Consider the following 12,706-nt stretch of genomic DNA (forward strand, 5'->3'; position numbering starts at 1 on the left):
GTGTTAGAAGTGCCAATGTAGGTCCTGAAGAACCTGTAACTTATAGAATTTCACAATCTCTTCACCTCTTTTGGAACAGGATAACCATCCATTTCCCTACTCATTTATTAGCAACTCCTTGAAAGCTAAGTCACTTCAGTCATGTCCGACTCTTTGCAACCCTATGAACCATAGCCCACCAGGTTACTCTGTCCATGGGATTTTCTAGGCAAGAATACTGGGGTGGGTTGCCATTTCCTCCTCCAGGGGATCTTCCTGACCCAGGGATCCAATCCACATCTCTTAAGTCTCCTGCATTGGCAGGAAGGTTCTTTACTGCTAGCGCCACTTGGGAAGCCCTTACTGAGTGTCAACTATATTCCAGGCACTCTTCTCTAAGAGTCCTAAGCACCATATTATAGACACTTGTGTATAGGAAAATAATGTACAAAATAGACAAAAGGCTCTTCTTTTATAAAACTCAAATTTTAAAAAATCATACAATAAGTAAAAGTATAATGCACCAGATGAGAACTATAATGAGGAATAAACCAGGGAATGAGAATTAGAAGTGAGTGTATAAGGATGTGGGCTGCTACTATTTGCAATTTAAATTATGGTGGTCTGGGAAGGCTTCACTAAGAAGGTGGCATTTGAGTCAAGACCTGAAAGGAGTGAGGAAGAGAGCCTTGAGGATATCTGGGAGAAATGCATTTCAGGTGATGAAAGTGGAAGTCGCTCAGTCATGTCCAACTCTTTGCGATCCCATGACTATACCGTCCATGGAATTCTCCGGGCCAGAATACAGAAATGGGTATCCTTTCCCTTCTCCAGGGTATTTTCCCAACCCAGGGATCAAACCAGGGTCTCCTGCATTGCAGGAGGATTCTTTACCAACTGAGCCACAAGGGAAGCCCAAGAATACTGGAGTGGGTAGCCTATCCCCTTTCCAGGGAATCTTCCTGACCCAGGAATCAAACCAGGGTCTCCTGCATTGCAGGCAGATTCTTTACCAACTGAGCTATGAGGGGAGAAGAGCAAATGCAAAGATTCTCAGCCAAGAATAAGTTTGGAATGTTCAAATAACTGCAGTGAGGGCAGTGTGGCCCTGCCCATAGGAAGCAGACAGAAGATTCTAGATGAGGTGGGGAGGTTAAAGAGATAACTGGCTGATTTACTGAGAATAAAATGAAGTAGGGTAAGGGGAGAAGCAAGGAGACTGATTAAGAATTCAAATGAGAAAGAATGGTGGCCCAGACCAGAGTGGGGACAGGGGAGGTGATATGACATAGCTGGACTTTCGATATATTTTGAAGGCATTGCTGAAATTACTTTTTGACCCATTAGATGTGGATCTGAGAGAGTTATCAAACATGATTCCAAGGTTATCATCTTAAGCAAGTAGAATGATAGAGTTACCCTAAACTGAGATGGGGAAAATTTTAAGCAGAGAAATTTAGGGAGAAAGACCAAAAGTTTCATTTTAAAAAATTAATTTTGTAACCTCTATTAGACATCCTAGTAAAAACACTGAGTAAGCAACTAGTGGGGAGGTCTAGGTTAGGATACTATATGTTTTGAGAAACAATTATAAATAAAACATCATGCTTTATACAGTGATGAGTTATAAAAGAAACAAAAGATAAACTCTACAGTTCCAATATTACTAAGAGATTACATTATTTTAAATTAGTACTTAAAACTAGCTACATTAAATGTTTAGAGGGTTTCTGTTCATTTTAAAAATATCTGGAAAAGTGAAAACAATTAAAAGCTTTTTATTTTGTAAAAGTTGAAATTACTAGCAAGCACTTTATTTACAAAAAAAAAATCACTAACTGTCCCCCAAACACATACTGTTCAGTTGAGCTTTCTGCAGCTACATATACATTTGTGTTCTAGTTCAAAAATTCCTCACAGAACCAAATAATCAAGTAAGAAAAAAGAAGTAAATCCAGTTTTATTTGAGATTAGAGTATCAAGAGAAGAATTTCCTATCTCAGCAATTGGATTAAATGACGATTACTCAATTTACTAAATTTGAACACTACTAGTTGATGGACTATCCTGGTTGTAAGTCTTGAAAGCATGTACAAGGCAGGCAGACACCCAGGAAACACACAGCAGAGGACTGAATGCCCAGAGAAATGATTTGCTCAATACTTGTGTCGAACTCTGGGAGATGCCTTAGGACTTTGCATAAACATCAAATGGAGGCAAAATAACAAGTACAACTTATAATGACTGGTGCAAGGTTTCTCAGAGATTCATGGGCCACTTGCACCAAAATCACCTGGAGATCTTGTTAAAATGCATCAAGATAAGGAGTGAAAGGTTGATTACAATGCAGATGCTGAGCCCCTTTTCAAGTCTACTGAACCAGAATATCTGAAGATGAAGCCCACTGATCTTACATTGCTAGGAAGCATGCCAGTGGCTTTGAAAGTGAAAGTGAAGTCCCTCAGTCGTGTCCAACTCTTTGCGACCCCATGGACTGCAGCCTACCAGGCTCCTTCATCTATGGGATTTTCCAGGCAAGAATACTGGAGTGGGTTGCCATTTCCTTCTCCAGGAGATCTTCCCAACCCAGGGATTGAACCCAGGTCTCCCACCTTGTAGACAGATGCTTTACTGTCTGAGCCACCAGGGAAGTCTGAGAATCACTGATCTGGTAAGGATTTATTTTAGAAAAATAAATTAAAATGGTTAAACAGTATTTCTTATATTATGGACTATATACAAATTTATCTACAACTCTTTGCAACTTCAAAGACTAGAGCCCACTAGGCTCCTCTCTGTCCATGGAATTCTTCAGGTAAGAATACTGGAGTGGGCTGTTATTGTTGTTCAATCACTAAGTCATGTCCAACTCTTTGCTACATGAACTACAGCACACCAGGCTTCCTTGTCCTTCACTATCTCCTGAAGTTTGCTCAAACTCATGTCAATTGAGTCAGTGATGCCATCCAATCGTTTCACCCTCTGTTGCCCCTTTCTCCTCCTGCCCTCAATCTTTCCCAGTATCAGGGTCTTTTCCAATGAGTCGGCTGTTTGCATCAGGTGGCCAAAGTTCTGGAGCTTCATCTTCAGCATCAGTCATTCAAATGAATAGGATTTATTTCCTTTAGGAGTGACTAGTTTGATCTCCTGCTGCCCAAGACTCTCAAGAGTCTTCTCCAGTTCCAAAATTTGAAAGCATCAATTCTTTGGCACTCAGCCTTCTCTATGGTCCAACTCTCACATCTGTACCTGATGAATGGAATGGGTAACCATTCTCTTCTCCAGGGGATCTTCTCAACCCAGGGACTGAACCTGGGTCTCCTGCATTGCAGGCAGATTCTTTACCATCTGAGCCACCAGGGAAGCCTCACTTGGTTATTAGAGTTAATTTATTAAGAAATGAATTTTTAATGATAAAAAGAAATGAATGGACAAAAAAAAAAAAAAAAAACCACGTTGAGTCAGTTTACCCACTTGCTTAAAGACTTTACCTAAAAAGATGCTTGATGTTTCCTATAACAGATGTGAAGAATACATTCTTACCTGAGGTCAGGTAACAAGGGCAGAGAGGGCTGGGTGATGAAGTTTCCAGGGTACCCTATCTTTTCTTGAGCCAGAAAAAAAAAAAACCTGAAGTCTTCACTTTCATATATACTCATATGTGGAAATATGGAGGGGTAGAGATGAACAACCCAAAAAGCCAATTCCTTACCAAGGGTATACATTAACCTATTCAAAAGTTAACCTATTCAAAAGTTAACCTATACAAAGGATTCATAGGTTATAGATGATAGATTGACAGCTAAGATAGACAGTCAGAAACTTCTAATACTTGTAGTTACACATTCCTTTCCAAACAGAGAGAGATGTATATTCGGGTATATGATAATGAATTTGCATGCCCTGAGAGAATCCTCTGTACTCAGTGATAAATAATTATTAAGATGGTCTAACAAAATGACAAATAGCAAGCTTTTTCTGTGTTATTCAGGCTTAGTGCCAAGCCTGGTATTAGACACTTGAGGCTTGCTTAAGCAAGCATCTTAAATCTTCTCAAGGTTCACTGCCTTCATCTATAAAATGGGGGTAATAAGACTTTTCTTAACGCTATCGATGTACCTAGAAATTATCAATTAAGCGAAGTAAGACAGAGAAAGACAAATATCATATGATATCATTTGTATGGGAATCTAAAATATGATACAAATGAACTTATTTACAAAACAGAAATAGACTCAGACATTGAAAACAAATGTATGGTCGCCAGAGGGGAAATGGGTGGGGAATAAATTAGTAACATGGGACTAGCAAATGCAAACTGCTGTCTATAAAATAGATAAACAATAAGATCCTGCTGTATAGTGCAGGGAACTATATTCAATATCTTGCGGTAAACCATAATGGAAAAGAACATGGAAACTAACACAACATTGTAAATCAACTATACATCAATTTAAAAAATAAAAATAATTGTACATTTCTCAGAGATTTGTTATAGGATTAAATGAGAAACTATATGGAAAAAATGGTTAACACCAGCACATGCTAGTTACTCTATAAATGTCAGCTATCATTATTAGCCATTAGAACTTTCTGGAACAGACTAACAGCTAGGAAAGCATACAGATGAACAGGAAAGGGATGTGATACAAGTAGCGGCAAATGCAACCAAACTTTAACCTTAACTTCATTGGTAGTGTATTACTCCCATAGTAAAAATAAATTCCTCTCTATGTAACATACAGTGTAACTTCTCTTTATCTCTTTGCCGTACCATTCTAAATTTCTTATAGTATGGTACCTCATAAAAATTCAAGTTTGAGAAATATATACTGAAAATCCCTACAATGCATGTGAGCCAAAAATCATAATGGAACATAAAAATGTGAGTCATGATGAAAAGACCAAATAGAAAATCAGCTTCTAAGTATATACACAAAAAGACCACAGAACATAACAATTAATTACATATTTTAAGTTCAGAAATGCAATTTCAGAGATTTCTTTCTGAAATTTTCAAATGAGTTTCATACAAGTTAACATCTTAGCCATAATGGAACTCTGGGAAGACAGTTAACTCCCAATTATTTTTTCAAAGACTCCCACCCCAGTGTTACCCTGTTTCCCATAGGAGTTCCCCATGTTGTACGTTGTTCCATCTGGATCGTAATGAGGATGTGCAGTTGCTCCGTTCACAGCAATAAATTTCCTCCAGTCAACCTGAAAATTTAAGGTCATTCAGAGACTTAAATTACATGGGTAGGTCTCTATTTAGATGCATAGACAGTAGGGATGTAGCAAATACTTTTAAAATAAGATATAAAAACTATAGGTTAAGTCCTGATGTCTCACCTCTGTGAAATCAAAATTATTTTTCCTACTGAAGAAAAAGAAACTAAGAACAAACAACAAGAAAACCAAACAAAATCCCTCCCACCATCACCACCACCAAGAAATGGACAAAAATGATTATCCAGTAAGAAATTTTTTTGCTCAAGATCACAAGAAAGCTCAAAAGAATAAGGATTAAAATTCTGGCCCCAAATTTTATTTTGCTTAAAATTAATGTGTAACATGAAGGCAATATATGTTAGTTGCTTAGTCATGTCTGACTCTTTGTGACCCCATGAACTGTAGCCCACCAGACTCCTCTGTCCATGGAATTTTCCAGGCAAGAATACTGGAGTAGGTTGACATTTCCTTCTCCAGGACAGTATGGGTCTAGATAATCTCCAGTCCAGTTCTACCTGTAGCTAAGCAGAAAATGAAATGACAGAAATAAATCTTTACTATGCTATGCCTCTTTTGCCCTAACCTTCAGACAGCTGGACTAAAGAAGAAATCTAGAATTATCTTTAAGGACAACCAACACCACAGACCATTCTAATGAAGACAGAGGGTATATAATGACCTGAATCAGTGGGTAACTTTGATTTTGTTTAAGAATCCAATTTTTTCTTCTGATAATAACTACTCTAAAAAGTATTTGAGAGTATTTGAAGAGAAATTTTAGTCTCTATTATATTTTTAACCTATATTTTACCTTTTCTGTTTTTTCCAGGGTCTCAATGTCCACTTTATTCATAAAGTTGGTTTCCGTACTAAGGTAGTAATCACCCTTGTATTGCACATAGTTGACACTGGTGTTGTCAGTAATTGCTGAAATCAAACCCCAAAGTTATTTATACACCACAACTTACTATAGCAGATCCTAAACACACAGTCAAGGGAGAAAGCAGTTGAAACATCTTCTCATATCAAAATAAATAAACATCAAGATCCATATTTATAAAGATTGACATATGTCATAATAATTTAAAGAATCATCACTGTTACCTGAAAATTCTTGGCATAATAAAGGGTGCTTACCAGGCTTTTCAAATTTTGACATGAAACGTTCAAAAACATTCTTGCATGGATCAGGGAGAGCCAATGTGCCAAATTCTGAGATCACAATTCGATCATGAACACTGTTGGCTTTATATGCATCACTCTGTAGAAATTTGCTCTTATATGTCACTGTGCCCTTCTCCACCTTGAACTGGTGAAGTAAAGCCATTCCATCAAACCAGTGATTGTACCTTGGTAGGAGCAAAAATAGAAAAATAAGTATTAGGAAGAAAAACATAGGGTCAAAAGGAGAGATTTCAAATACAGAGAAAAGCGAATGGGATGGGGTTCCTAGCACAACCTGATTAGTCAAAGAACTTGAAATTAAGGGATGACAGATTTTGAGTATATACTGGAGTACAACAATGAAAGACCAACTTATGTTCTCTTGATCTTAACCCCTTATCAAAACCTCATACATCAGAGGGCTAAAGGAAAACCCTAAGCTGCTGACTTCTAAGATAATTGTATCTTTACCCTATAGCCAAGATAATAGCATATGGAATGCTTTATATTTCTCAAATTAAAATGGATTCCAAAATTTTTAGACATAGTTATCTTCATATCTTTTAGGTATTACATTTTCGGTTTATTTAAATTTTTGTCAAATTTATCAAGACTATGCTAAAGTAAGCAAATAAGATAACTGTCCTTAATGGATAATCATTTTTGTCCATATTATCACACTAGAAATGATGTGTATAAATGATGGAACATTAAAACACTGTAAGGAAAATTTTTCACTTTACTTTTTGAAGGGTTTATCATTAGTCTTTTCTCTCATATGCTTGACAGATTGAATGTTTAATGTCTTCAGCATGGAAAAGAAAGCAAAAATCCTTGGTCTTATCTTAAAGGCTTGTCTTAAAAGGTTACTTACTGTCTTAAAGCAGGGATGCAAGTAGATATGTGTATACCCATCTTATAGCAGCATTATTTACAATAACCAAAAGGTAGAAACAACCTAAGCATCCATCAGCTGAAGAATGGGATAAACAAAATTTAACATATAGTGGAATATTATTCAGCCTTAAAAAGGAGAGAAATTCTGTCACATGCTATAACATGGTGAAATAAGCCAGTCACAAAAAGACAAATACTATACAATAGCACTTACATGAGGTATCTAAAGTAAGCAAACTCATAGAAACATGAAGTAGAATGGTGGTTATCAGGGGCTCAGCAGAGGGAGAAATAGGGATCTATTGTTTAATGAGTATAGAGTTTCAGTTTTTCAAGATGAAAAAGTTCTGAAGATCTATTTCACAAGACTAACCTGTACATTTAAATATGGCTGAAATGGTAAATTTTATTTTTCATCACAATTGTGTTAAACTGCGAGAAATAAGAAAGCTTTTATAAAAGACCTTCTTTACATATTGATTTAAGATGCCATCTTTATCATAAACTAAATTTCTGTAAGTTCTTGGGTCTACTTCTGGGTTTTCCATTCTATATAACTTGCCTATTTGTCCATTAATACATTGATATCATAATATTTTAATTATATTTTCATATTTAATTAAAATAATATAAAATTATATTTTAACATCTGATAAGGCTAGTCTCCAGTCCATGGGGTTGCAAAGTGTCAGACATGACTGAGCGACAAGACAACAACAAGGCTAGTTTCCACCGCTCAGACAATTTTCTTTTTTAGTGTTTTCTTGACTACTCTTGTGTATTTATCTTTCCACATGAACTTTATTATTCATTCATCTAATTTCTTTTAAAAACTAGAATTTTTATTAAGGTTGTATTAAACTTAAAAATTGACTTAGGGAGAACCGACATCTTTGTGATATTCAATCATCCATCCTACTCAAAGAACAGAGGATCCAAGAGAACAAGATGGTAGAGGAGTAGGTGGACATGGAGTACATCTCTCTCCATGGAACATCAGGAATACACCTTCAGACACAGAAGTGCATGCAGAACACCAGTTGAGAGCAGACAAGAGTACCTGACCAGAGGTAAAGAATATATAGAACCACACAGAACTCAGCAGGACAAGGAACTAGGGGGAAAACAGGAGTGTTTGTAGGACTAGATCCGCCCTTGGTGGGTGCGGGAGCTGAAGCAGGGGTCCAATCCCCACATCAGAGTGATTGTCTGAGTTAGAGGAGAAACATTTAAGGCTGAGAGTGAAACAGCTGATCTGTGGCAGCCTAAATGGAATGAGAATCAGACAGTCCTTGCTGCAGCCATATATACCCAGGACAGGGATGCAGGTCCCCTGGAAGGTGCAGTGGCTGGGAGCTGGAGATTGGGGACTGTGGAGCAATCCCAGGGCAAGGGCTGCTGTTGATTGCAGAGAGGCACATTGAGGGGATGTGAGGAAGGAGGTTGTGGTGGGAAAGCCCTGTGGAGGAAAACCAGGCAGCCATGGAAGAAAGGTGATACTGCTGAGTCATGCATAGGGGGTGGAGCCATCACCATAGCCTCTCTCCCCCTACACACCTGCACCTGAATAATAGAGAGACTGGCCCATAAAACACCTGAGGCACTGAACTACAGAGTAGGACCCCAACCAGGGCGCCCCTTTAAGTGCCTGACATGCTAATCTACAGAGTAGGACCCCCCAGAAGGGCCCTTCTATGTGCCTGACGCGCTGAACAGCAGAGAAGGACCCCAGGCAAGGGAGCCCTCTAAGTGCCTGAACGGGCGGAGCTATGGAGAAAGACTGGCCAAAGAGGCCTTCGATTGCCAGCTACAAGAGGCTGGAATAAAGACTCTGAGAGGACCATAACTCCTGTGGCAGAGGCAGCCTGTCCCTGCATACTTGGCGCTGCCAGAGTCCCTGCAAGCCAAGCAGCTGCGCCACCTTCACACTCAACTCTCACTGGGGCAGAGCTGCCACAGGCAAAATATGTCTTGCGTCTATGGGCACAGGGTCACTTTGGTAGTGTCTGACTCTTTGCAGCCCTGTAGACTGTGGCCTTCCAGGCTTCTCTGTCAGGGATGGAGAGTCTCCCGGCAAGAATACTGGAGCATATTGGCCAATACTGGTTGCCATACCCTTCTAGAGCACTATATTTCCTGCTGCCCTCACCGCCAACTCCCCTGAGTACCTGGTGCTGCCAGAGCCCCTGTGACCCAAGCAGCTGCACCACCTCCACACCTGGCCCTCACAGGGGCAAACCCAAGTCCTCCAGGGCAGCCTCAGGAGCAAACCCCAGTGGGCAACCCACATGCAGAGGTGGAAATAAAACCACAATTGAAACCCAGGGGCAGTGTGGCTAAGGAAGAAGATCCAAAACCTTCCCACCAGCTGTACACACTGCAGATTAAATCCACACAACCAACTAACCAGACTCTGTGTCTATGGAATATAAAAAAGGTCATTGAGAGCTCCCACAAAAGAAAACGCACTAGTTCTGATAGCTGTGGACATTGGAGGCAAGAATGCACAGGAGTAGGACAAGATTAGCATCTGAGCTGCCTCCACAGCAGGTTCAGAGACCAGCACAGTGTTGGAGGGCATCCTAGGGAGGTGAGGTGGACTGTGACTCCCAGCGAGGGAAAGGACTCTGACAGTAGTGACTCAAGAAAAACATTTATTATTCTTAAGTTTTGATTTGTTCTGTAGATTCTTTTGGATTTTTTCTTTTTTGTCTTTTTTCCCCCTATGTTGTAGTTGTCAATTTTATTGGCACTATGAAATCTAATTAAGCTTTTGAGATTTTTATTTCCCCTCTCAGTCACATTTTTTATTGTTATAAACCTCTGCCTCTATGTTAGGCTTCTGCAGTTCTGTGGCGTTTCCCTTTTTTTTTTCCTCTCTTTAATTTTAATTTTTTTAAACCTGTTATTTTTTTTTTTTACATTTATTCCTTTGTTTGCTTTTCCTACTATTCTTTTCCCCACACAGTTAATCCTTAATGTATATAAATCTTTCTCTACCTCTATTTAACTTTGCATATCTATTCTTTCTTTCTTTTCTTTCTTTCCTTTCCTCTCAACATATTTGCTAGTTTTTTTTCATTGCTTTATTCCCCAATTGGTGCCTTCTTTAGTTTTGCTTTCCAGTTTGTGCTTTAGTTAGTTTTGTTCTGGTAGATATAATTTTTGGTTTCCTTTGTTCACTGAGTCAATCCACTGTACTTTACTTTTGTAGGACTGCTTGATTTTGCTTATGGGTGTATATGAATATGTGTATATTCAGTCACACTTTTTATTGTTGTTATAAACCTCTGACTCTATGTTGGGCTTTTGCAGTTCTGTGGAGTTTTCCATTTTTTTCCTTTTTTCTTTCTTCTTCTGTTTTTTTTTCTTTTCTCTTTTTCATAATTTTATTTTTAATATATATTTTTATTTTAAATATAAATATAATATACAATATAATCTATTTTAATTTTAAAATATAATTTTGATTTTATAATTTTAATTTTTAAACCTATTATACTTAAATATAAAATATAATATAATACAAATATATTTTAATTTTAAAATATAATTTTAATTTTGTGATTTTAATTTTTTAAACCTGTTACATTTTTTCTACATTTATTCCTTTGTTTGCCTTTCCTACTGTTCTTTTCCCCTTGAAGTTAAACTTTAACATATATAAATCTTCATCTACCTCTATTTAACTTTGCAGATCTATTCTTTCTTTCTTCCCTTTCCTCTCAACATGTTTCTTAGTTTTGTTTTCATTGCTTTATTCCCCACTTGGCATCTTGCTTTAGTTTTGTTTTCATTGCTTTATTCCCCACTTGGCATCTTGCTTTAGTTTTGTTTTCAGTTTGCACTTTAGTTAGTTTTGTTCTTAAATGGTAAATAAAATTTTTGATTTCCTTTGTTTGCCAGGTCAATCTACTATACTTTATTTTTCTTGGACTGTTTTGACTTTGCTCATAGGTGTATATGTATATGTGTATACTCCATTATTTAATTATTATTTGCTTGATTTTGTAACTGCCATTTGTCTGGGGTTCATCTTTGGCTTCTCATTTTTGGATATTTGTTTTACTCTCACTTAATGCCATAAAAAAAAAAAAACTTGTGGAATCTTCGTTCTTGACCAGAGACTAAGCCCTGAGCCTTTGGAGTGGGAGCACTAACTCCAAAGCCCTAGACTACCAGAGAACTAACTCCAGGGAGTGTCAAATAGTGAGAAATCATACAAAGGAAACTAACTGAATACAAGACCGGGCATCACACAACCCCCAGTAGCACCCTGTGCAGGATGCCTCATATAAACAACTGACAAAACAAATATAGACCCAATCATCAGCAGACAGGATTACCACCTCACTCAGCCTTGCCCATCAGAGGAAAAACAAACAAACAAACAAAAACTCAGCACAAATCTCATCCCACAGGAAGCTTACAGAAACCACTGGACCAACCTTTAGGAGGGCAGAAACCAAAAGGAAGAAAGAATTCAATCTTGAATCCTGGGAAAAGGAGACCTCAAGCACAATAAGTTAAAAAAGTAATAATGAAAAGGCAGAGAAATACTACACAAATGAAGGAACAAACTAGAAACACAAAAGTCCAAATAAATGAAGAGGAAATAGGCAAACTACCTGAAAAAGAATTCAGAATAACGATAGTAAAGATGATCAAAAACCTTGAAAACAAAATGGAGAAAATGTAAGAATCAACAAAGACCCAGAAGAATTAAAGAATAAACATACAGAGACAACACAATTACTGAAATTAAAAATACTCTGGAAAGAATCAATAGCAGAACATTTGAAGCAAAAGAATGAATCAGTGAGCTGGAAGATAAAGTGGTGGAAATAACTTCTGAAGAGCAGAATAAAGTAGAAGGAATGAAAAGAACTGAGGATAGTCTCAGAGACCTCTGGGACAATATCAAATGCACCAACATTTGAATTATAGGGGTCCCAGAAGAAGAAGAAGAGAAAAAGAAAGGGTATGAGAAAATTTTTGAAGAGATTATAGTTGAAAATTTCTCCAACATGGAAAGGGAAATAGTCAGTCAAGTCCAAGAGGCACAAAGAGTTCCATATAGGATAAACCCAAGGAGAAACACACCAAGACACACACTAATCAAACTACCAAAGACTAAACACAAAGAAAAAATATTAAAAGCAGCAAGGGAGAGGTAAATACAGGGAAACCCCATACACTTAACAGCTGATGTTTCAGCAGAAGCTCTGCAGGCCAGAAGGGAGTGGCAGGATATATTTAAAGTAGTGAAAGGGAAAATCTACAACCAAGATTACTGTACCCGGCAAGAATCTCATTTAAAATTGATGGAGAAATAAAAAGCTTCTCAGACAAGCAAAAGTTAAGAGAATTCAGTACCACCAAACCAGCTTTACAACAAATGTTACAGGGACTTACATAGTGAAAAAATACAAGA

At 37.6% G+C, this 12,706-nt stretch overlaps 1 protein-coding gene across 1 annotated transcript in view; it reads right to left on the reverse strand.

Annotated features, from left to right (window-relative positions):
* Positions 1-12,706, reverse strand: part of BCO2 (beta-carotene oxygenase 2) — a 71,244-nt gene that overhangs the window by 20,387 nt on the left and 38,151 nt on the right. Inside the window, exons 3-5 of the mRNA XM_065945148.1 lie at positions 6,349-6,560; positions 6,023-6,138; positions 5,097-5,199 (exon numbers count right to left, since the gene is read on the reverse strand). Coding sequence (XP_065801220.1) covers positions 5,097-5,199; positions 6,023-6,138; positions 6,349-6,560 — 431 coding nt within the window. The remainder of the gene's footprint in view (positions 1-5,096; positions 5,200-6,022; positions 6,139-6,348; positions 6,561-12,706) is intronic.

This window comes from Muntiacus reevesi, chromosome 9 (assembly GCF_963930625.1).
Source record: "Muntiacus reevesi chromosome 9, mMunRee1.1, whole genome shotgun sequence".
NCBI lineage: Eukaryota > Metazoa > Chordata > Mammalia > Artiodactyla > Cervidae > Muntiacus > Muntiacus reevesi.